This window comes from Babylonia areolata, chromosome 33 (assembly GCF_041734735.1).
Source record: "Babylonia areolata isolate BAREFJ2019XMU chromosome 33, ASM4173473v1, whole genome shotgun sequence".
NCBI lineage: Eukaryota > Metazoa > Mollusca > Gastropoda > Neogastropoda > Buccinidae > Babylonia > Babylonia areolata.
The window spans coordinates 8,822,838-8,850,461 of NC_134908.1; the positions used below are offsets into that span (position 1 = coordinate 8,822,838).

At 40.6% G+C, this 27,624-nt stretch overlaps 1 protein-coding gene across 1 annotated transcript; it reads right to left on the reverse strand.

Annotated features, from left to right (window-relative positions):
- Positions 1–1,393: 1,393 nt before the first annotated feature.
- On the reverse strand, positions 1,394–13,732 carry LOC143276778 (acireductone dioxygenase-like). Its single transcript, XM_076581415.1, has 4 exons — positions 13,528–13,732; positions 9,140–9,274; positions 6,822–7,001; positions 1,394–4,206 (listed from the first exon to the last, which is right to left on the reverse strand). Exons 1-4 carry the CDS (start codon positions 13,654–13,656, stop codon positions 4,081–4,083), a joined length of 570 nt encoding a protein of 189 aa, XP_076437530.1. The 5' UTR covers positions 13,657–13,732; the 3' UTR covers positions 1,394–4,080.
- Between the last annotated feature and the right edge of the window lie 13,892 nt (positions 13,733–27,624).

The following is a 27,624-nucleotide window of genomic DNA, read 5'->3' on the forward strand; positions in this document are numbered from 1 at the left end:
AACATGTGTATTTGATCTTCTGCTTGCGTATTCGCATGAAGAGGGTCCAGGCACCAGCAGGTCTGCGCATACGCTGACCTGGGAGGTAGGAAAAATTTCCACCCTTCACCCACCAGGCGCTGTTACCAAGATTCGAACCTGGGACCCTCAGACTGAAAGTACAATGCTTTAACCACTCGGCTATTGCACCTGTTGGTGTCGACTGAAGTTTTTTCTTTTTGCATATAGTCCAGCCGAACGCACAGGGCTATATCAGGACTGTCAAACCATCAAACCATTTAGCTCCTTAAGGCAAATAACTTTTTTAATAAGACTAGGCCATGCTGAGGACGCCAGCCATTCCGCTTAATTTACAACCCCAGATTACAAAAAATCATAAAAAAGGAAAAAAACAACACTTCAAAGCCAAACAAAAAAAGGCCACAAAGGCAAATAACACTGCAGAATGGACAGCTAGTGCCCATCCCAGTGTTGACATCTCACTACCTAATCGCCAGAGTAAAACAGCACAGATAGTACATCATAGACTGCAGAAAAGAAAAAAGTGTCCAGGCTTGCTTGAAAAATAAAGGGGAATGGAGTGGGAAGGCAGAAAAAGAAACAGTGAAGAAAGAAAAAAGGCTGAAACAAAGAGAGTGACAGAAAAGAGGAAATTTCTAGCACATAATTTCAATAAGGCTGGGGATGCTATTTACAGGAAATTTTTTTCCCTAAAATTACGTTTATCTTACATAGTTACCGAGACCCACTAGTGCACACTCCAGCATGGAGTTTGATTCCTGTTCTGTGTAAACTACTATCCGCCTATGCGGAGAAAACGAAAGTAGCTACGGCTGATAACCTCCCAGAAGGTGGTTACCTCCCTTCTGTATCCCTGACTAGCTTTCTCTTTTTCCAGCAGCCATCTCGACTCCTGATCCTGTACTCTTCATATGGCTATGTTTTTTTTTTTCGTATTTCTGTCTGTCTGTCGATTCTTTGACTCTCATGTTTTGTATCTGACGAAGACTTCTATCAGGTCACAAACTTACTTAGCTCGTTTGGCCAATCGAGCTAAAATTATGGCGCAATCGCAATCGTAAGGGCTCTCTACCTCGGGTTCTCTCAACAATAGGTACAGGTACAGTATTTGGGCCAGCATCTCCACAGGGGGTATGTCGAATGAAGTCGCCTCTGGCAGTGAAAGATTTATGAAGAATTCAGTTGATCATTTACCGATGTTGCTTATGCCCCAGCTTACCACACAGGGCGACCTCAGGGCTGAGAAACTGAATACCGGTCCCAAAGAACACAAGGTCAAAAAGAAGTAAATGTAATACACCACACACAAAAACTCCACAGACTTATTCAGTGACAGATGAGTAAGCTTACAATCACAAAACACATCATCACAGAGACTTTGAAAAAAAATTTATTTTAAGGGTCAATAATGAACAATCTGTAAACAAGCTCAGCATCCCTCAGATATACAGAAAACAGGTTAGTAGTCATCGTCATGAAGGGAGAAAAGTTTTCCTTTTATTATGAAATAAAACTCGTAGCTGCTAAATTCTGCTTCATTATTTCACCATGCCAAGTGGGGAGGGAAAATATCAAGCGTTACATTATCCCGAAAAGCAACTTGTCACATAATCAACAGTAATTCTTTATTTGAAAACAAAAAAAAAACCCACCTTAGAAATACTGAAAGCTGATGCCCTCGAAACAAAACAAATTTAAAGTGTCCTTACATTTTCTCAGGAAGCCTTAAAAATTTACTTATTTTTTTTAAAGCACTCTGGAATGAGCATCTACTTTGAGAACATCGGGCATTGATAACAAATCTGTGTATATTTATATATACACAAAAGTTGTTTTTTTTAAATAGATAAATCAAAGGCCATAATCACATATATAACAGTAGATGCTGTTTCTCACCTCTGCACCCCTCTAGCCAAACGACAAAATCATTCACTACTTAAAAAAAAAATTTAAAAAAAGAAGATTAATACCAGATGAAGAAAAAACTCCATCACAAAAGCGCCAATGGATTTCAGTACATGAAAAAAAAACAAAGCAATACTGTCCCCCCGCCACCCCGCTTAAAAACAACCAACCCCAAAAATGCAACCATTAACCAACATGGTCATGTTCCCTAATACAAAAAGATAATGTAATTGAAAAACAACAACAAAGCAATAAAAAAAACAACAAAAAAAACAAACAAAAAAACTACAACCATTTACTAACACTGTCATGTTCCTTATCATAAAAAGATAATGTCAAACCCTTGAAGCAAGAGAAAACAAAAATGTCAGAATCCTATCATAAGAATGATCTCCATATTTCAAACACAACGTGATGACTGGCCCGGAGGAATATACCCACAACCTGTTGATTATTAAAAGGAGGGTAAACTTTACGCAAGTTGAAAGCATACAAAGTGCACACTTTTCAACCCACCGAGTTCAGAAGAAGCAAACCCCTTGATCATCTGTCGTCGTCTTCTCCCATACATATCAATATCAATAATAGCTGAATACTCTCCTGTACAATACTGACTCTTTGTCTATAAACCCTCAAAACACAGCACACATTTATACTGTTGCTGTGTAATTTTGCTTTGTGCAAGCTGGTTCACCACAACTGTCAAGGTTTGTTTTTTTTGTTTTGTTTTTTTTAACATAAGGTTGAACAGAAAGGCACAGTTTAAGGCCACACACAATCAAATAACATCTTTTTTTCTCTTCAACTATATCTCTCTTTTTCTCTTTCTTTCTTTCTTTTTTTTTTTTTTTTGTGTCTACAAGTTGTATCATCACTCATGCATAAAAAAAGATTTCTGTGAATACCCGTTGCTATGGAAACAAATCAAAATGGCCGCCAAACAATGTATCAAAGAAATCGGGCTTGTGGTCCATGCAAACATTTTTTGTTATGTGGACTTGATATACAATGACATTATCTTCATTTTCACGTGAGACTGTGTTGATTCTTCAATTATTGTATTTTTTATGAATTTTTTTAATTTTGGGTATTGCGAAATCCTCAAAATTTACAATGGGTAAAAAGATTCGAACCGCTATGAATTAAAACCCAGAAAATATTTTCATACATACTCACGACAAAACCTTAATAACATGCTACAAAACAATCATGCAAAGTCTCATGGTTGTAGGTTTACTCATCATTGAGCAAGTCCAAGGTATGTTGTCAAGGCCAGAAACTTGACAACTTGCGTCGAAATTGAACAAAATAAACACTTCCGTGACTCAGCAAGCAATCTTTATTGGCAATTTTTTCCTTGTTAAAGACATCTTCACAGTGGAAGAACTTGCGCATACGACAGAAGAGATGTTCAAGAATCAAAATCCATCAAAAACCCAAATCATGAAAAATCATCATTTTGGTCTCTTTTGCACTGCCCTGTCCCCCCTTAACGTTAACAACAACAGCTACATATATATATATATATATATACATATGCATTCTTCAGTTCCAGTCTGCTCAAAGGTTCCCTGTTGTACACAGTTCTATTGTGCTGCTGTTGCGCTATCGAACGCAAATCTCAAGAAATTGTTACAATTCTTTACTTTTTCACTTTCAACGGTGCCCCATTTCGACCAACAACCGTCACTCGAAACGGCCACCACGAAAATAATGACACAAGATGGCAAAGAAGGAAAACGATGGCACAGGTTCAAAATGAGTCCAAGGTGAAGAATTGAGCACCAAGCCACCTTAAACGTCTGAACATCTACCAACAGTTTATTTTACTTTATTTATTCATATTTAGTCCGATGTGCTTTTCCTCAGATCTTCGCTTCTCCCCCCACCCTCCTTAATTCTTTTTTTATGAGTTTATCATACATCTTCTCACCCCCTCTCAATCATACACATATATATATATATATTTTTTTTTTTTTCCCTCTTCTTTTTTATTTATTTTTTAGTATGTTCATTCAAATCATGAACCTGATTAGATGATCCGGAATACAGAAAAAGAAAAAGAAAATCAAAAGCACAGTCCTAACACAAAGAGACAGAGAGAGAGAGAGAGGAGTGTTGGGAGGATTAACCCTTCATATGCTGGGAGAGGGATTAACCCTTCACCTGCTGGGGGAAGCTTTTCTCGTATTCTTTGCGAGCGGGGTGCTCGTCTGCGGGTCTGTTGTGGGGCGTCCACACTGGTTCCCCGACGAAAAACCTCTTGGCCTTGATGTAGTTCTGTGAAGGACATATTATTACATATATATTATATATGTTGAAGAATGTGTCAATCTGTTATCTGTGAATGACATACAGCTGTTGAAGAAAATGAAACGCTAACTTACAGCTGCTGAAAAATAAATTAGATCTGCGGAGGACACAACAAGTGAATGGCATACAACAGTTGAAGAAAATGACACACTAAATTGCAGCTGCGGGAAAAATGAATTATATCTGTGGAGGACACATTAAGCGAATTGATTGATGTGGATACTTCTATAGCGCCTATCCTCGGTCGGAGACCAAGCTCTAAGCGCTTTACATACACGGGGACATTTGCACCACAGTCTGCCTACCTGGGTGGAGCCGACTGACGGCTGCCACTGGGCGCTCATCATTCGTTTCCTGTGTCATTCAATCAGATTTCAGACAGACACACATACACACTCAAGACAGACATGTAACATTTTACGTGTATGACCGTTTGTTTTTTATTTACCCCGCCATGTAGCCTCCGTTTTCAGGGGTGTGCATGCTGGGTATATTCTTGTTTCCATAACCCACCGAACGCTGACATGGATTACAGGATCTTTAACGTGCGTATTTGATCTCAGTTCTGCGTGCGCATACACATGAAGGGGGTTCAGGCACTAGCAGGTCTGCACATATGTTGACCTGGGAGATCGGAAAAATCTCCACCCTTTACCCACCAGGTGCACCGAGATTCGAACCCAGGACCCTCAGATTGAAAGTCCAGCGCTTTAACCACTTGGCTATTTAACCAATGGCACACAAATGTTGAAGAAAATGAAACAGTAACTTACAGCTGCTGATAAATGAATTAGATCTGTACAGGACACACTAGGTAAATGACATACAAACGCTGAAGACAATGACACAAAAACAATGACACAAAAACATTCAAACAACAACATACAACTGTTGAAGAAAATGACACAATAAGCTGAATAACATGCACCCTGAAAACAGAGTATGGTTGCCTACATGGTGGGGGTAAAAACGGTTATACACGTAAAAGCCCACACGTGTACAAACAAATGAACGTGGGAGTTGCAGCCTACGAACGAAGGAGGAGGAGATACATCTCTTGCAGAATGAATTCTCTTTGCGGAGTACACAATAAATGAAGGACTTACAAATGTTGAAGATAACAACACGATCAGCTACAATTCTTGGAGAATGGATTATCTCTGTGTTGGACACACCAACTAAATGACATACATCTGTTGAAGAAAATGACACAATAACTTACAGCTGTTGAAGAATGATTTCTCTCTGTGTAGGGCACAATAAACAAATGACATATATGTTGAAGAAAATGACACAATAACATACAGCTGTTGAAGAATGGATTATTATATGTGGAGTACACATTAAGTGCATGACACACATATATATAGATATCAGTTGAAGAAAATAACACCATAACATACAACTCTTGAAGAATGAGCTGTATGTGTGTGGGACACATTATGTAAATGACATACCACTGTTGATGTAAACAACACCATCACATACAGCTGTTGTGAAGAATGATTTATTACACATGGAATACACATTAAGTGAATGACAAACAACAGCTGATGGAAAAGACACGATGACATACAACTCTTGAAGAATGAATTCTCTCTGTGGAGTACACAATAAACGAATGACATACAAGATGACATGCGATAAGAGAAAAAGGACGTGGGTGTGGCTGTGTAGGGGGGTGGGGGGGTGGGGGTGGCGTGGAAATCACTCACGTTCTTGTACAGAGTGAAGCGGTGATAGGGGACGGTGGGGGCGGGGGGTGGGGGGGGGGGCTTGGAAATCACTCACGTTCTTGTACAGAGTGAAGCTGTGATAGGGGACGGTGGTGGGAGGGGGGGGGGGGGGGGGGGGGGGGGTTAGAAATCACTCACGTTCTTGTACAGAGTGAAGCGGTGATAGGGGGCAGTGAGGGTGGGCGGGTGGGGGGGGTGTTGGAAATCACTCACGTCCTTGTACAGAGTGAAGCGGTGATAGGGGGCGGTGGGAGCGGTGGGTGGAAATCACTCACGTTCTTGTACAAAGTGAAGCGGTGATAGGGGGCAGTGAGGGGGGGGCGGGGGGTTGGAAATCACTCACGTTCTTGTACAGAGTGAAGCGGTGATAGGGGGCAGTGAGGGGGGGCAGGGGGGGGGGGGGGATTTGGAAATCACTCACATTCTTCTACAGAGTGAAGCGGTGATAGGGGGCGGTGAGGGGTGGGGTGGGGTGGAAATCACTCATGTTCTTGTACAGAGTGAAGCGGTGATAGGGGACGGTGGGGGTTGGAAATCACTCACGTTCTTGTACAGAGTGAAGCGGTGAAGGGGGGGTGGGGTGGAAATCACTCACGTTCTTGTCCAGAGTGAAGCGGTGAAGGGGGGGGTGGGGTGGAAATCACTCACGTTCTTGTACAGAGTGAAGCGGTGAAGGGGGGGGGGGGTGGAAATCACTCACGTTCTTGTCCAGAGTGAAGCGGTGATGGGTTTAGAAAACACGTTCTTGTCCAGAGTGAAGCGGTGATAGGGGGTGGGGGTGGGCAATGTGTGTGCGTGTGTGTGTGTGTGTGTGTGTGGGGGGGGGGGGCGTTGGAAATCACTCACGTTCTTGTCCAGAGTGAAGCGGTGATAAATCCCTGCTGGCAGAATGATCATATCCCCAGGGACCATCTCAATTCGGATCCACTCGTCCTTACCGTCGCGCACGTCAAAGTAGCCGCTTCCTTTCACACAGTAGCGGATCTCTTCGTCGGCGTGGAGGTGTTCTTCAAAAAACATCTTGATCTGTTCCAGACAACACAGGGTTTTGGAATTTCTTGAAATATTGTATTGTATTGTATTATAAATTACTGTGTCATCGGAATTGTAGTGCTCTATTGTATTGTAGCAGTGTACTGCATTGTATTGTATCATATTGTATTATATCATATTGTATTGTATTGTATCATATTGTATTATATTGTATTGTATTGTACTGTATCATATTGTATTGTATTGTACTGTATCATATTGTATTATATTGTACTGTACTGTATCGTATTGTATTGTACTGTATCGTATTGCATCATATTGTATTGTACTGTATACTATTTCGTACTGCATTGCATTACACTGCACTATATTGTATCACGATGTATTGCACTGCACTCTATTGTATTGTGCTGCATTGTATTGCAGTGTACTGTATTGTAGTTTGTATTGTATTGCATTGTTTTGCATCGTCTTGTATTGCAGTTTGCACTGTTTTGTACTGTATTGTACTGCATTGTTTTGTACTGTATTGTATTGTATTGCATTGTTTTGTACTGTATTGTACTGCATTGTTTTGTACTGTATTGTATTGTAATGTATTGCACTGTATTGCATTGCACTGTTTTGTCCTGTATTTGTATTGTACCGTATTGCAGTGCATTACACTGTACTGCTACTGCATTGTTTTCTACTGAACCGCACTGTATCAGATTACAATTTTTTCTTTGCATATATAAAATTCTCAGCAGGAAATTTGGGTTGCTTTCCTCAGCGAGAGCCTGTCGCTTAAAATTGCAGCGCCACCCTTTTTTTTTTAAATATTTTTTTTATATATATATATTTTTTTTATAATAACATTTTCCTTCCCTTTTCTTCTTTCCGCATAAAAGTGTTTTTCATTTTCCTTTCGAAGCGGACTTTTCCTCTACAGAATTTTGACAGGGACAACCTTTTCGTTGCCATGGGTACGGCCATGGGGTTCCTGAACGTGCGCGGAGTGCATGCTGCACACGGGGGGCCCTGTTTCATCATCTCATCCGAATGACTAGTATCCAGACCACCACTCTTAGAGGTCGACTGGAAGGGGAGAAGTACTGGCCCATCATGGGATTCGAACCCGTGCGCTCAGGTTCCCCCTACTTCCCAGGCAGAGGTGGTACCATCGGGCCACCAGTCAGCATGTCCTTTCTGACTGGTTCACTGTCTAGTCACTACAAGGTGATTCAGACGTGTATGCATTCATTCTTTTCAGCACACGCCCCAGAATTTTGGGTTATTTTTTTCTTCTTCTTCTTCTTGAGGAGTTCTTCTTCATACATGGCTGCAACTCCCATGTTCACTTGTACACTGTGTACACAAGTGGGCTTTTATGTGTATGACTTTTTTTTTTTTTTTTACCCTGCCATGTAGGCAGCCATACTCCGTTTTTGGGGGTGTGCATGCTGGTTATGTTCTTGTTTCCATAACCCAATGAACGTTGACATGGATTACAGGAGCTTTAACATGCGTAATAATATATATATATGCTTGCATATTGATAATATATATATATATATATATATATATACACACATGAAGGGGGTTCAGGCACTAGCAGGTCTGCATATATATGATATAGTGACCTGGGAGATGGGAAAAATCTACACTTTTTACCCACCAGGTGCCGTTACCAAGATTCAAACCCCTCAGACTGAAAGTCCAATGCTGTAACCACTTGGCTAATGCGCCCATCTTTTATTCTGATGATGATGATGATGACGACGATGAGGATGATGACAGGCGTAATGAAGCTGCTGAGCTATGGAGGTCCATCTATAGGTCTGGGACAACTCTGACAAGGCTCTACTCTCACAATGATGAATAATTATATCCCGTCATCATCAACCAGGCTAGTCTTAACACCGACCCCGTGGGGGTTAATCTGCACTTGTCCTGTCGCATCCATCCCCCCAACCCCATCCCCCCCCCCCCTCCCTGCCTGACTAATAAACATGTCACTTTGGGGGGCAGGGTGGGGGGGTGGGAACAAATATATAAAATACAAACAAAACACATTCGGACAAAAAAAAAAAAAAAAAAGGGGGGAACAAAGAAAAAAAAAATTTACCCCTGGGGTAAAAAAACCCACCCAAACCAGGAGGGTACAAACAGCCCAAGCACAACATGGGTACCTTTTCCTCATAGCCGGGAAGCGTTTCCTTTGCAATGTCCACCATGTCCTGGTAAGTGTACCCTCTGTCCTCGCGGATTTTGGCCAGGATGGGATTCTCCTCGTAGTCATCACCACTCCCCTTCAGCAGCGGCACCTGGCGTTCAGACAAAATAATTCTGTCTTTTAGCAGCGGCACCTGGCGTTCTGACAAAATAATTCAGTCTTTTAGCATCGGCACCTGGCGTTCTGACAAAATAATTCAGTCTTTTAGCAGTGGCACCTGGCATTCTGACAAAATAATTCAGTCTTTTAGCAGTGGCACCTGGCATTCTGACAAAATAATTCAGTCTTTTAGCGGCGGCACCTGGCGTTCAGACAAAATAATTCAGTCTTTTAGCATCGGCACCTGGCGTTCTGACAAAATAATTCAGTCTTTTAGCATCGGCACCTGGCGTTCTGACAAAATAATTCAGTCTTTTAGCAGTGGCACCTGGCATTCTGACAAAATAATTCAGTCTTTTAGCGGCGGTACCTGGCGTTCAGACAAAATAATTCTGTCTTTTAATAACTACTGACATATATCGCCTGTGTAGATGAAACAAGGCTTCAAGCTCTCTTGACCGATAGAGTGGGGGTGTAACTTGGGCAATATTCTCTCCACAGTAATCAAAATTCTAGACCTGATAGTCAGGACAGCAGTTGCCTCCTCTGCTGTTCTGATGGTCATAGTCGGACACGACTGACTATCATACATACATACATACATACATATATACAGACATATATATATATATATATATATACACATATAAAATATTCAATAACCATAATTCTTGTGTATTGTTCAGATGCGTTTTACACCTCAAATTCATTCCTCTGATCTGCATTTAGAGATAATGAAGTACAGTGTATTCTGAATCTGTCCTGCAGACAACTGCAACTCATATGATACTGCATCCTCAACACACCCAACATCTGTTGCCCAAGTCAGGCAACACATGGCCAATACCCCCCCCCCCCCCCCCCAACCATTCCTTCATCAAACTGACTCGAATTGAGTGCCTGCCCAGTGTCTGCCTCTGGGTTTTTAATTAAAATGAGCATCCTATGGCATGTGTATGCCTTCATGAAATACAATAAATCTATATCATTTTCATAATCCCTGTCACCAATCTCCACAGTATGGAATATATCATACATGACAGATCATACCACCACAGCGTGAATAAAAATAGTTTGTTTGCTCTTTTGTTTAATGTCTTTTCACGTAAATCAAATTAGACGAGGGTAAGGAAACAAAAATTGAGGGAGATGAAACAAATTACTGTATACACATGCGAGTACGAGAAAGTATGGATGCCTGTGTACATGTGCGTGCATGTGCGTGCGCGTGCATGTGTGTGTACGTGTTACATACAAAAATGTGACATGGTACAGTATATGACACCAAATGATTAGTTTTGTTAAAAGAAAAAAAGTATAACAACATAACATCTTTATTATGAAAAACAAACAACCATAACATAACAAAGTATAACAACATAACATCTTTATTATGAAAAACAAACAACCATAACATAACAAAGTATAACAACATAACATCTTTATTATGAAAAACAAACAACCATAACAGCAAACCAAATGGACTATTCAAGAAGCATTTGAAAACGTCATACATTAGCAATGGACTGCTGAAGATTGTCAACACTGAAGATGATTTCAGGTCAGGGATGTGAGACCAAAGCTTAACATGTGGCAAGTTAGTAAATGATCGGCTGTTATGTGAGCACCTCAGATGCAAGAAACATTACTGAAATACTTGGTCTTAAAACAATTCATTTTCCATCTACAGATCAAAGAAATAATTTGCCAGGGGTTGGGTTGGGAAGGGAGATTGTGAGGGGGAGGGGGGAGGGGGGGGGGAAGACAGTTGGTGGGATCATGGGTGGTAGGAATGGTATGGATAATAATAATAATAATTCATAACTTGATTTTTATTTTTATTTTTTTAATTATTATCTTATTATTATTATTTTATTATTATAGGAAATTTTCTATCTAAAATTACATTTAAATAACATACTTACCGTGACCCAACTAGAGCAGACTCCGGCAGGGGTCTGACATTCCTGTCCTGTGCAAACTACTATCCGCCTATGCGGAGCAGACGAAACTACGGCCAATAACCTCCCGGAAGTAGGTAACCTCCCCTTTGTCCCGCTGGTTATCGCCCTCTTTTCATTATTATTATTATTATTATTGGGTTTGTTTGTTTTTTGTTTCCGGTCTTGTTTTGTTTTGTTTTTTTACTTTATTTTATTTTATTTTATGTTTATTTTTATTTTATTTTATTTTATTTTTTTCTCAAGGCCTGACTAAGCACGTTGGGTCATGCTGCTGGTCAGGCATCAGCTTGGCTTTTTTTATGTAGCGTATATATGGATTTGACCGAACGCAGTGACACCTCCTTGAGCGACTGATAATGATACATAACATTTTGGATCAAGGCACAAGTTAAAAAAAAAAAAAAAGGGGGGGGGCAATGTATACCATTTTTTCTTCTCAAGGCAGAATAATTTGTTCACTTGGTCAGTCACACAGATGAGTGGAGGGGAAGGAATGTGGATATATAGATATATATAATATATATATATATATAATAATATATAAAAATAATACAGCCTAAAGAATTCTTCATTACTAATGAAGAATTCTTTAGGCTGTATTATATTATATTATATATATATATTGCTTATGTATTGTTAGCCATTCTGCTCCTCCGAAGGTGATGACTGTATGCACAGAAAATAACAGCAGTTTCAAACTGTGCAGGAGCGCTTTCTGAGCTATATAATATAATTTTACTTATAGCTCTGTGCTTGCTCCTGACTGCTGACTAAAGAGAAGTATTTTCATTCACCCCAAGGTTCTCGCCATTGTTCAGTGGGGACCCCTTTACATTTGTTGTGTGTGTGTGTGTGTGTGTGTGTGTGTGTGTGTGTGTGTGTGTGTGTGTAAAACTTGTGTGTGTTACAACCTTCTAGTCTAATACTACTTCCCCTCAAAACTGCCGAAACGTGACGGGCGACCCATCGACACAGGAAAACATCCAGTGTGCAAGACATGATGGAGACTCTTCAGTGGTCCCCCCTCAAAGAGCGAAGGAGAAAGGCAAGACTGGTTAACTTTTATAAGTTCCATAGCGGCAGTCTTATCATCAACACATGCCACAAGCCCTCTCAAAATCCTTCAGCGTCCACGGGGACCCGAGGATCGCACCCAGCAGCGTACCACCTCTCCAACTGCAGGACATTGTACAGACAAAAATCTTTCTTTCCCCGAACCATAACAAACTGGAACAGCCTTCCTGTTGAGATTGCCCTCAGCCCAACCATGGAAGGCTTCAAATCCCAAATCTGATCACCTCGCCCCACCCCCATACCTCCCCCCCTCCTCTCCCCCCCCCCCCCATCCCCCAATCCCCTTGCCCAGCAACCTCTACCTCAGGAAACCTCAACAACACACAAACCCTCCCTATAGTCTACAGAATCTTCACAATGATGAAGGCGGTAGTCAAAGGAAAGAAGAAGAAGAAGAGCACTTCGACGCGACGCCATCTTGTCAAACAACTTGCTGAGCTGACCGAGGGTATGCTTCGTTATCTGCTAACGAGCATGTCACTCCACACACGCAGTGTATGTGAATGAAAAGTTGGCCGGAGATAAGAATCAGTTCTGCTTTTGATTTTCGTCACTCCAACCGTGCGACTTTTCAAAATCCAAATCCGCATATGCGGACATCGGCATCCAACGCTTTGTCCGACGACATCCGCATATGTGGACAATGGCAGCGAGTGAGTTAATATCTGGAGCAGCCGTCATGGGCTATATGTTTTCGCCCCATTTTCTTCCCCTCCACTCTTATGTAATTGGCGGCTTGTGAACAAGGGGATCACTTTTGTGACTTGAAGCTTTCCAGGGTGGGGCTGATGGCAAAGTGAACGTCCACGCCTTGTGAACAAACAGCTCATTCGATCCGTCTTGAGGGGAAAAATTGTATTTTAAAAAAAGAAAGAAAGTGGGGAGCAATAATTCAGGATGCTTAAACAGAGCATTACCCCTACCCGAAAGTGGGTTCTGCAAACCCTCCCTTTTGCCCAGTTTCTTGTCGAAATATTGCGGGAAATGAACGAACACGTGCGTCAAAGCTTCTGTTCCATTTCGCAAACAAACACAACTGACACGATACGAATCGATCCATGTACCAAAACCAAGTTTTCTGGCAGTGCCGAAACTAGTTTCTGTGACGTTTCGGACTGATAAATTCAGTGAACAAGTTTGTGCGCGATTTGTGTCTGTTTCGGTATCCCGACTTGCGTCAAGCGTGTACTCCAAGCGTAGCACTTACCTCGAAATATTCCACCCCAGTTTTTTTCCGCAGCTCCTCTAGAGTGACAGGTTTATCGGGGTTGAACTTGTGGTCTTCTCTCTGGTCCTTACTAGGATCCGAAGTGTCCATGTACCATGCTTGAACCATGCTGACTTCTAACAAACCACACACTCGTCTGCTCCACTCACCCTCGGAAAAATGCAATGTCGCTGGGCCTGTGTATCACGTGACTCGCTTTGTCCCTGACCTTCCCATTAAAGTCGGTAAAATTCCGTAATTAATACCACCATTCTTTTGGCTCAGTCAGTGTGTGTGTGTGTGTGTGTGTGTGTGTGTGTGTGTGTGTGTGTGTGTGTGCCGTGTGCCGTGTGTGTGTGTGTGTGTGTGTGTGTGTGTGTCGTGTGTGTGTCGTGTGCCGTGTGTGTGTGTGTGTGTGCGCGCTCACTGATCCGTGCAGTGTGTCTAAGTGACCTCAAGTTGAGCCGAGTGAGAGCAGGAGAGAGTGTGTTTGTGTGTCAATGCAATCATATCAAACCCTCTCTGTGTGTGTGTGTCAGTGTGTGTGTGTGTGTGTGTGTGTGTGTGTGTGTGTGTGCGCGCGCGATCGCGCGTGCGCCCGTGTGCCAGTTCATTGCACCCACTCCCTGATCCCACATTCTCTCTCTCTGTCTGTCTGTCTGTCTGTCTGTCTCTCTCTCTCTCTCTCCTTTTCCCGGCTTGCTCTCCAACAAAGGGAACTCGGAAGTATGTGTGTATTTTAGCGCTGCCGGCGTGTATGCTATGCATCAATGCGTGCGTGACTTGAGCTGGTGGGTGCGTGTCACGTGTCACGACGTGTGTGTGTGTGTGTGTGTGTATGTGTGTGTTTGTGTGTGTGTGTGTGTGTGTGTGTGTGTCAGTGTGTGTGTCTCTGTGTGTGTGTCTTTGTGTGTGAGTGTGTCTGTGTGTGTATTGCTGTGTGTGTGTGTGTGTGTGTGTGTGTTGCTCTGTGTGTGTGTGTGTTGCTCTGTGTGTCTGTGTGTGTATTGCTCTGTGTGTCTCTGTGTGTGTGTGTGTTGCTCTGTGTGTGTGTGTTGTTCTGTGTGTGTGTGTTGCTCTGTGTGTGTTTGTGTTTGTGTGTGTGTGTGTGTGTCACACGGCGTGTGTGATTGTGTGTGTGTCTGTGCGTGTGTGTATGTGTGTGTGTGTGTGTGTGTGTGTGTGTGTGTGTGTGTGTGTGTGTGTCACACGGCGTGTGTGCGTGCGTGCGTGCGTGCGTGCGTGTGTGTGTGTGTGTGTGTGTGTGTGTGTGTGTGTGTGTTTCTGTGTGTCTGTGTGATTGTGTGTGTGTGTGTGTGTGTGTGTGTGTGTGTGTGTGTGTGTGTGTGAGGTTCGGTGCTACGAAACTGTTGATTGTTTTCATTTAAACGAAGTTTCAAGAGGAACGAACGGATACTTTTACAAAGCTGCTCGCTCTCTCTCTCTCTCTCTCTCTCTCTCTCTCTCTCTCTCTCTCTCTCTCTCTCTGTGTGTTCCTCTCTCATACACACACCCCTACGTTTCCTCACACCTTTACACTCAGATACGCAGAGATGCACACAAACACACATACGCACACACACATGCACACACACACATACGCACACACACATGCACACAGACACAGACAGACACACAGACACACACACACACACACACACACTGACACACGCGCGCACAGACACACACACACACACACACACACACACACACACTGACACACGCGCGCACGCTCGCACGCACACACACATGCACACACACATACAAACCCCAAAACACACACAGACACAGACACGGCACACACACACACACACACACACACACACACACACACACGGAGTGATGCACACACACACACACACACACACACACACACACACACACACACACACACACACACACACACACACACACACACACACACACACACATAAGAGTCAGAAAGCTGCTGGGCCTGATAGGCTAATTGGAGAATTTTACAAACATAGTGCATTTCACATCATGCCTTTTTTGTTGAAGTTTTTTAATTTCATATTTGATCACGGCATTTTTCCAGATGATTGGTGTTTGTCAGTGTTGCAACCACACCATAAGAAGGGCGATTTGAATGTGCCTGATAATTACCGTGGTATCTCCCTGTTAAACATTTGTAGCAAGCTTTACACTTCTGTGCTGAATAGACGTCTTCCTAAATGGATTGAAGAAAATGGGGTTATTGGGGAAGAACAAGCTGGGTTTAGAGAGGGTCATGCCACAACTGATCACATTTTTACATTGCTTACATTAATACAGAGACAACTACTCAGACATAGAAAATTATATGTTGCATTTATTGATTTTCGAAAAGCTTTCGATACTGTTAGAAGAGATAAGCTCTGGAGAATTTTTAGTGTCAATGGTATCAATGGAAAATTTTTAAATGCGCTGAAAAGTATTTACACAGTTGTTAAGGCGCGTGTTCGCGTCGGAGGTGACCTCACAGATACTTTTCTATGTCCTCGCGGGCTGAAACAAGGCGAAGTATGTTCTCCTGCATTGTTTTCATCGTTCATTAATTAGTTAACAATAGAAATTAATAATCATGGTAGGCACGGCATTCAGCTTTCACCAGAGTTTATCCAAATTTTGATCTTGTTATTCGCCGATGATGTTGCCTTGTTATCTGACAGCATAATTGGTCTTCAAACCCAACTGAATGTTTTGTTCGAAACCGCCAGACGCCTTGACTTAGTTGTAAACCTTGATAAATCAAATATTGTTGTCTTTAGAAATGGAGGTTTTCTTGCACAGAACGAGGTATGGATGTTCGGCGATGCACAACTGAAAACTGTTAGCATGTACAAGTATCTTGGTGTTATCCTTACTACCCGACTTTCTTTCCAACCCACTATACGTGATTTGTCTGAACGTGCGAGAAAGGGATGTGCAGCTATCTTTAAAATGCTTTGGTCTATTGGTGAACACTCCCCAAGTATTTTTTCCAAACTATTTGACATGCAAATCAAACCAATTTTGACATACGGAACAGAAGTTTGGGGTTTGACTGGAAATCAAGAGTGCATCGAAAGGGTGCACCTGTCTGCAATGAAGCGTCTTTTGGGCGTGAGTCAGAGAGCACCAAGACACTTGATTTACGGTGAACTTGGTCGCTATCCCCTGTATGTGACCACCTACTCCAAGTGTCTTAAATTTTGGCTTCGTATTGTCTTTATGGATAATGACCGTTTCCCTAAGAAAGCTTATAATATGATGTTATCATTGCAAAGTCATAATTATTGTACTTGGGCTTGCTCTGTGAGAAATGTTCTGTATAAATTTGGATTTGGTGTTGTTTGGGAGGCTCAGTCAGTTGGTAATGTCAAAATGTTTATGACTGAATTTAAGCAGCGTCTAGTTGATTGCTTTACTCAAGACTGGCGTTCAGCTCTCCAGTCTCACGATTTTTATGATGTGTATTCAGCTTACAACCAGACCTTGTCACTTAAACCTTACTTGAACAATGTCAAATGTATAAATATGCGCCGTGTTTTTTCGCGGTTTAGAATTGGAATGTCCAACTTGCGCTCACACTTTTTGCAGTTTAACTATGATGGGCAAAGTAGGAATTGTCCTTTTTGTGATGACACTCCGGAAACCGAAATGCATTTTCTTTTGGTCTGCCCTAAGTACTGTTCCCTGCGTTCACAGTTTATTCCTGCTAAATTTCACAAACATCCAAGTGCATTTAAGATGTCCATGTTGTTATCTTGTGCGAGTGAGAGATTGAGTGTTAGTATATGCAAGTTTGTATTCAAAGCGTTTTCATTACGAGCAAATGCTCTGGAATCGTTATCGATGCCCATGTTGTTCAATGATTGTCCTGATTTTCATTTCCCTGTATTAATTCTTTTTGTCCTTGCGAACTCCATTGTTATGGATCTGTGGTCTGACAATTAAAATATTTCGACTTCGACTTCGACTTCGACTTCCACACACACACACACACACACACACACACACACACACACACACACACACACATAATGAGACTGAAACACACACACACACACACACACACACGCGCGCGCGCGCGCGAGGAGTGATGCACATACACACACACACACACACACACACACAGGCGCGCGCCCAGACACATTAAATATATCAACTGCACTAAACCAGGATTACGTGAGAATAAAACTTCATGTGGCGAACAGACTTTGGACTATCATTGACATACACACACCTGATGTCATCACTGACAACGAACCTGGTAACAACACGTGGGCACATTAAAATGTTCATGCACGTGCACATCAAACGTTCAGGCTTGATTAGATCAATACTTCAATGCCTGATATTGCTCGGAACACACCACAGATGTCGTCTGGTAGCGTGACAGATGGTGGTAATAATAACTGCTTTGTTTTGCATTCTTCTTCTTCTTCTTTGTTCGTGGGCTGCAACTCCCAAGGTCACTCGTATGTACACGAGTGGGCTTTTACGTGTAAACCCGTTTTTACCCCACCATGTAGGCAGCTGTACTCATTTCCAGGGGTGTGCATGCTGGGTGTGTTCTTGTTGCCATAACCCACCCGAACTCTGACAGGCATTACAGGATCTTTAACGTGCGTATTTGATCTACTGCTTGTCGTATACACACGAAGGGGGATCAGGCACAAAGCAGGTCTGAACATATTGTTGACCTGGGAGATCGGAAAAATTCTCCACCCTTTACCCACCAGGCGCCGTTACCGAGATTCGAACCCGGGACCGTCAGATTGAAAGTCCAACGCTTTAACCACTCGGTTATTGCGCCCGTCCTTGTCTTGTCTTTCGGATACGGATACTAATATACAGATGCTGATACGGACACGGATATTTATTCTCTCGCTTCCTAGGCGTACGCGTTACATCTAGGCCATCACTCTACTCACACATGTGTACATGACCAGTGAGTGCCGTACCTGGCTATGACTACCAGGGTTTCGATCAGATTTAGTTTCTGAAGGAAGCGTCACTGCGTTCGGACAAATCCATATACGATACAGAGGGAGTCATGATATGTATGTATGATTATCATGTACGGCTATGGCCATCCGGGTTTCAGTTTCATTTTCTCAAGGAGGCGTCACTGCGTTCGGACAAATCCATATACGATATACCCCACATGCTGGACACTCGCTTTGTCAGACCTGGAGTACCGGCATGTGTATATATATAGACGGGCGCAATAGCCGAGTGGTTAAAGCGTTGGACTTTCAATCTGAGGGTCCCGGGTTCGAATCACGGTGACGGCGCCTGGTGGGTAAAGGGTAGAGATTTTTACGATCTCCCAGGTCAACATATGTGCACACCTGCTAGTGCCTGAACCCCCTTCGTGTGTATATGCAAGCAGAAGATCAAATACGCACGTCTCACATCTCACCCGTTCCCTTCCCTCCCGCTGCGGCCAAGCGTGAGCCGCAGCTGAAAGAGGAAAAGAAGGGACCCTCGCTTCGCGCTGCAAAAACTGTACAGCTGTATATCGTTGTACAAAGTTATAAAACAGGCCCGACACAGGAAAAGTTTGAAAGTAATTTACACGGCTAGAATGCAACCACACACATTAATTTTCGTTCTAATGAATAATAAAGAACATCTTCAACAGATAACACCTTCACAAAGTGAATATATTTTGTGTTTTGTATGCTACTAGTATTTCATTTAATAACCATTTTCTCCGATTTGTAAATCCCGCCTCTCGGAAGGCCTGCTCTAAATTTATCCATGCTCGCGGCGCCGGACAGGGCCGTGTCAAGGACGGCCAGGGCCGTGTCAAGGACGGCCTGATCTATATTTATCCATAGTTGCGCCAGGTCTCATTTTCTTTTTCTGAATTAACGAGTCAGACCAAGTTTAATACAATTTTCTGTGACATCTTATTTGTATAAGAATCAGGAAAAAGATTGTTAAATCCAATTAAATTACCACGTGGTCGCGCGAGACAGGGTTTATAATCTCTATACCATATCGGAATATAATTAAGTATGATGATGTGACAATGTTCCTCTACCTCCTTTCACACCCTCTACAGACTGAGACTGTCCCCTCCTGATCGGAATGTCCATGCGGCACAGGTTCGCAGACACCAAAGCACTTGTCACAGTCCAGCCCAACTTTTGGTGCACTGAGGAGGGAGTCCTGGCCCTGTGTGGTGGACCTCAGTCCACGAGAAGCTCTGGGGACCACCTGCTGCAGTTTCAGTTTCAGTAGCTCAAGGAGGCGTCAATGCATTCCGGCAAATCCATAAACGCTACACCACATCTGCCAAGCAGATGCCTGACCAGCAGCGTAACGCAACGCGCTTAGTCAGGCCTTGAGAAAAAAACAACAACAAAAAAAAAACCATAAAAAGAACTACTACTACTGATAATAATATGTATAAGGCGCAAAAACTTGATGACGTTAACTACAAGAGTACAAAAAAAAGAACAAAAAAACAAAAACAACAACAACAAAAACAAAAACACCCCCCCCCCCCCCCCATAAAATTAATAAAATAAACTAAAATAACTAACTAACTAAATATTCATAATAATATATATTTTTTTGCAGACCGTATTGACCATCTGATAGCATGACCTGGGGGACACAGAAGAAGAAGAAGGAGTTCCCCTATCCCTGCATCATCAGTGAACCTGGCCAGGACATCACCGCACACTGTACCACACACGTCAAATACCTCCAGTGAATTCCTCATATGGCTGGTACCAAGCAGACAGGTTTCTCCTCTCGGGTCTCTCTCCTCTCGGGTCTCCTTTTCAAGTGGTCGTTCAGCCCTCTTTATAGCCCAGAATTTAATTAACTTCTAGTTCGTGTTTCGGCCCATGTGGGTCGCTCTCACTGCACTTGAGCACGTCGATGGGGGTCTGTAAGGAATTTTGGGGTTTGTAAGGCATTTTGTTGTTATTAATGTTATGATTACGATGATGATTATGGTGATGTTGATGTTTATTATTATTATCATCATCATGATTTGTAACAAAACCAACACCCTCCCTATATCAACGGGCATATTCACTTGCCCGTGTATGAGTATCATGCCAGCCTGATAAACTATTGGCACGGGTTGGGCTTGCTAAAGGACTTATGGTTAGTCCATTTGTACCCCTCTGAACTTATGGTAATCTAATCCGTTCATTGCTGTATTGCCCATGTGTAACTTGTAACATCAACTAATTGCTGTACTGTCCATGTGTAACTTGTAACATCAACTGATTGCTGTACTGTCCACGTGTAACTTGTAACATCAACTGATTGCTGTACTGTCCACGTGTAACTTGTAACATCAACTGATTGCTGTACTGTCCACGTAACATCAACTGATTGCTGTACTGTCCACGTGTAACTTGTAACATCAACTGATTGCTGTACTGTCCATGTGTAACTTGTAACATCAACTGATTGCTGTACTGTCCACGTAACATCAACTGATTGCTGTACTGTCCACGTGTAACTTGTAACATCAACTGATTGCTGTACTGTCCACGTGTAACTTGTAACATCAACTGATTGCTGTACTGTCCACGTGTAACTTGTAACATCAACTGATTGCTGTACTGCCCATGTGTAACTTGTAACATTAACTGATTGTTGTACCGCCCATGTGTAACTTGTGACATCAACTGATTGCTGTACTGTCCACGTGTAACTTGAACATCCACTGATTGCTGTACTGTCCATGTGTAACTTGAACATCAACTGATTGCTGTATTGCCCATGTGTAACTTGTAACATCAACTGATTGTTGTACTGTCCACGTGTAACTTGTAACATCAACTGATTGCTGTACTGTCCACACGTGTAACTTGTAACATCCACTGATTGCTGTACTGCCATGTGTAAATTGTAACATCAACTGATTGCTGTACTGCCCATGTGTAAATTGTAACATCAGCTGATTGCTGTACTGTCCACGTGTAACTTGTAACATCAACTGATTGCTGTACTGCCCATGTGTAACTTGTAACATCAACTGATTGCTGTACTGCCCATGTGTAACTTGTAACATCAACTGATTGCTGTACTGTCCACGTGTAACTTGTAACATCAACTGATTGCTGTACTGTCCACGTAACATCAACTGATTGCTGTACTGTCCACGTGTAACTTGTAACATTAACTGATTGCTGTACTGTCCACGTGTAACTTGTAACATCAACTGATTGCTGTACTGTCCACGTGTAACTTGTAACATTAACTGATTGCTGTACTGTCCATGTAACATCAACTGATTGCTGTACTGTCCACGTGTAACTTGTAACATCAAATGATTGCTGTACTGTCCACGTGTAACTTGTAACATCAACTGATTGCTGTACTGTCCATGTAACATCAACTGATTGCTGTACTGTCCACGTGTAACTTGTAACATTAACTGATTGTTGTACTGTCCACGTGTAACTTGAACATCAATCATGGACCAAGATGGCTTTGTCATGATACTCACATCCCCAGGTCAACTGTTTCTGGATTTGTATTGTATTGCATTGCATTTTGTATTGCATTGTCTTGTATTGTATTGCTTTGTATTATGTGGCATTGTATTGTTTTGTATTGCATTGTTTTGTATTGTATTGCATTGTATTGTTTTGTATTGTATGACATTGTATTTTGTATTGTATTGCATTGTATTGCATTGCAATGTATTGTATTGCATTGCATTGTACTGTTTTGCATTGCATTGTTTTGTATTGTATCGCATTGTATTGTTTTGTATTGTATCGCATTGTATTGTTTTGTATTGCATTACATTGCATTGCACTGTATTGTATTGTATTACTCTTTTGTCACAACAGATTTCTCTCTGTGAAATTCGGGCTGCTCTCCCCAGGGAGAGTGTGTCGCTACACTGAGAGAGCCACCTTTTTTTTGGAGGGGGAGGGGTGAGAGGGTGTGTGTGTGTGGGGGGGGGGGGGTATTTTTTCTGCATACAATTCTATTTGTTTTCCTATCGAAGTTGATTTTTCCACAGAATTTTGCCCGGGACGGGAACAACCCTTTTGTGGTTGCCGCGGGTTCTTTAACGTGCGCTAAGTGCATGCTGCACTACACGGGACCTCGGTTTATCATCTCATCAGAATGACTAGCGTACAGACCACCACTCAAGGTCTAGTGGAGGGGGAGAAAATACTGGCGACTGCCGGTGTGATTCGAACCAGTGCGCTCAGATTCTCTTGCTTCCTAAGAGGACTCGTTGCCTCTAGGCCATCACTCTACATTGGTTGTGTCCATACTAAATCTCATAAATCATTTTCTTTATTCCGAGAGTTTCAGAGGCTGCTATGGTCAGTATCAGTATCAGTAGCTCAAGGAGGCGTCACTGTGTTCGGTCAAATCCATATACGCTACACTACATTTGCCAAGCAGATGCCTGACCAGCAGCGTAACCCAACGCACTTAGGCCTTGAAAAAAAACAACAACAACAAACAAATAAATAAATAAATAATAATAGAATAAAATAAAATAAAATAAATAAAGTAACCCCCCCCCCAAAAAAAAAGAAAAGAAAAAAGAAATAATAGATAAATACATTAAAATACTACTAAAAATAAAAGTTGAAAAAAAAAAATCTTCGTTGTCACATCTTGTGTTGTCGTTCTGGTTGCTGTCAATTTTTTAAAATTTTGTTTCCTTTTTTTTTTATTATAAATATTATTATTATTATTATTATTATTATTATTATCTATTTAAAAATATGCCATGGGCAGTGTTTGTTTTACACAGGAAAAGAACCTGTGGTGAGATGGGTGTTGTCCTCTGTCCTCGACATTCTCTTCTAACACTACACACTGACACAGCGGCACCCCTCCCCGAAAACAGAGTATGGCTGTCTAAATGGCGGGGGTAAAACCAGTCATACACGTAAAAGCCCACTCGTACATAATTATGAGTGAACGTGCGTTGGAGCCCATGAACGCAAATGAATAAATAGATTAGAAAAAAAAATTAAAAAAAGAAAAAGAAAGAAAAAGATATCTATAATAAAAAAGAAAACAAAATTTTAAAAAATTACAGCAACCACAACACATTAAGATAGGACAACGATTCGATTCTACTGATGTGTCATTTATAATGACAGTATTAAAAGCTTTTGGATTTGGACCGGATTTTTGTAACTGGGTCAACACCTTCTATAAAAACATAAAATCAACTGTTATTGTAAAATGGACAGGCTTCTACGTGGTTTCCTATCGAAAGAGGATGTCGCCAAGGAGATCCCCTCTCACCTTATTTATTTTTGTTATGCACCGAAATACTTGCAATAATAATGATACGAGAGAACCCGTTGATCAAAGGAATAGAAATTAACTCTCTCCATACGAACGGCGAAAGAGACAACGTTAACAGCGTTTCACCCCAATTACCATCATCAAAATATTACAAGAGGAAGGCTCTTATACTGAAGAGGTGAATGTTGACAAAGAATACCACAATTCTTACGACGGAAGCTAAAGGTTGGGTCATTCAGACACCCACTGGATATCCGAGGGGTCTGTGTAGAGGAGAAGAGAGGACTGGCCGTACTGAGTGAGTTAATGGAACAGAACATAAAACAGCACAGTTTGCAGATGATACCCAAATGATGACGAAAGGTGACCACAGTTCATTTGAACAAATGATTGAAACTATAGACTCTTTTGGGAGAAAATCAGGTTTATTTATGAATACAGGAAGACTCAAGTAATACGGTTAGGCAGCAGGAAAAATTGCAACATTAGATATTTACCTCATTTAAAGATGGAATGGAATCCGTCAAAATTCAAAATACTAGGAATATGGTTAGCAGTAGATCTATCAGATTGTGAAGAGATAAACTATGAAGACAAATTATCAGAAATTAGAATTCTGTTTAAGATATGGGTAAAAAGATTAATTACTCCATTAGGACGAGTGGCTGTGTTAAAATCCCTTATTCTATCAAAGATTATTCACTTATGGATGCTACTACCGAACCCACCTGGTACGTTTATTAGCGACCTTCAAATGCTATGTTTCAAATTAATTTGGAACAAAAAACAAGACCGCATTAACAGAAAATTATTTGATATTAAGAAATTTATCACAGGTCTAAAACTTAGTTGGCTACGCAAGATTAAAACATCAAACCATAAATGGAAAACAATTATACAGGCAATATATCCCAAAATACAGAATCTTGACCTGTATGGCCCTTGTTTACCAATTCATGATAATTTAAACAGATTCTGGATTTAAGTGTTGCGTGCATACAAAGAGTTTTGTCAAAACATTGTTCTTTCAGATAGTCAGGAAGTTAACGCTGAACCAATACTTTTGAACGCAAACATTAAAGCAGGAAATACAGTTTTATTGCATAAAAATTGGTTAGAAATAGGCATCTCATGTATCTTCCACTTACTGCATGAAAATGGGGAATTTCTCACACACGAAGAATTTAATGATAAATACGAATTAAGAACATTTTTTTAAAAACTTACAACAGCTGTGTTAGATCAATAAAAAGAAAAGAAAAAAAGAAGTATATAACAAACATAAACATCAGTCTTGATAGTAATTCAGTAAGACACATGCGAAAATCACCACAGTTGCTATATTCTGTCATGAAAGGGACAAAATTGTATTATGATATACTTATATATATAAAAAAAAATGATATAGCTCCTAAATGCTGCTACAGATGGGCCTTAAAAATTGATTGGAAGGCAACGTTTTGCAAAGTGAATAAGATTAGCGATGTGAATTTAAAATGGTTCCAGATGAGAACAGCACATAGAATTATAGGTACAAACACATCATTAAAAAGAATGAAACTTACAGACAACGATAGGAGTAGTTTTTGCAATATGCATACAGAATCTACCTGCCATCTTTTTTGGCAGTGTGATATTACACATAACTTTTGGAAAACACTAGAATCATGTTTAAACAATAAATGTGAAAACGCATAAAATGTTCAATTTACTGAAGACGTTTTTCTGTTTGGAACTTCAAACAGTGTTGCCTCTGATGACATCTTTGATTTCATTTATTCTAATTGCAAAACAATTCTTATACAAAGGCAAACTAAAGAAACAAATTCCACAATTTGAAGTATTCCTAACACAACTTAGATTAAGATATAAAACAGAAAAAATATGTATTACATTTACTTATGAATAATGCCAAATTCTTAGCAAAATGGTTCTATTACACGCCATTAATAGAATGTAATAATATTGATACATTACCATCCAACGCAGAACCCTAACAAATCTTGTTTTTTTGTAATTTGTAGTTTGAAAAATATAACCAAACTGATCATAAAGGCAAGACATGTAAAACTATTTTTTCCTTCTTTCTTTACATCTTAAGAAATACAAGACTTGGATTGTGATACCAATGTAAATCACATTGAATTATGTGACAATAGTAATACACCTGCCTGCAAACTAAATTGCTTATTTCGTTTTGTTTTCATGATAACACCAAATTTTTTTTTAATGTACGAATATAGAGACAGATGTATATGTGTGTATTTATATGTGTATATGTATATATATGTATATATATATATATGTGTGTGTGTGTGTGTATATATATATATATATATATATATATATATATATATATATATGTGTGTGTGTGTATATATATATATATATATATATATATATATATATATATATATATATATATATATATATATATATATATATACACTCGTATGTGTGTGTGTGTGTGTGTGTGTGTGTGTGTGTATTATATATATATATATATATGCATATGTATGTATGTGTGTATGTTTCTGGTACGTATACACATACACACACACCATTCTTCACCCTCTGCCCAATACTGTTCCCACCACCACACCCCGCCCTCCACCCCCAGCCCCCTTTTTTTCCGTGTAATATCACTTAAAGTGGAAGACGTTAAACTGAAGACTACTACTACTAACACACACACACACACTCTCTCTCTTAAAAGTACACCCCCCCCCTCCCAAATCATTCAGAGATGAAAAAGGCTAAAAATAAAGCAAATAGTGTTAACACACAAGCAAAAAGGCAGTACTGGTAGTCTTTCTGCACAGATGAAGTTTTCAATCACAAAGATATGCAAAAGGTATGGGAAAAACTTAAAACAATGAAAAATGGAATCTATTGACCACAATGCCGTATTAAACTGGACCATACAGGTCTACCTTCAAATATTGAAAAGGCAGAGGTTTTTGCTGACATGTTTGGTAATCATAGTCGAAAAAACACTGGTTTGTCAGAAGAAAATAGAAAGTATAGAGAAAGCCAAGAGAAAAATGAAGCATACCAACGTTCAGAGAGCGTAAATCATCTATATATAAACAGTGAAATAACACCAGATGAAATAAAGGAATGTCTCTCAAATCTCGGCAGCAAAAAAACATTAGTTGGTTTAGACGGAATTTCAAACGAAATGCTCAGACATTTGCCCGGAAATTTGACTGATATCTTACACTTACACTCTGGTGGTGACATTCCTCTTGTATGGAAACACTCAATCATTGTCCCAATACACAAACTGGGCAAACACAGAACAGATAAAAACAGTTATCGACCAGTTGCAAAATGTGTGCAAACTAATGGAAAAAAAAAAGTTTTAAAAAGACTTGTCCATTATTGTGAGAAGCATAGTGTAATTCCTATAAACCAAGCTGGCTTTAGAAAAGGTAGATCCTCCACAGAACATCTAGTCAAACTGACTACGCAGGTAAAGCAACAGTTTGTAAGGTGAAAAAACGTACTAGCGACTTTTTTTTTAATGTGAAAAAAGCATACGACCAAGTGTGGCATGTTCGACTTTTATATAAACAGAAAAATATCGGTATCACAGGTAATATGTATGATTATATTAGGAGTTGTTTTTTTTTATCAGATAGATTTATACAAGTAAGAATAGGAAATACCTACTCAAACCCCAGACAATTACACATGGGGTTACCACAAGGATCAGTAATTTCGCCGATTTTATTTAATATATTATTAGCAGATCTACCTAACAAGCTAGCTAAAGATGGTCTTAGTTCAATTTGCTGATGACATTTGTTTATGGATGAAGGTGACAATGAAAAATAAAAC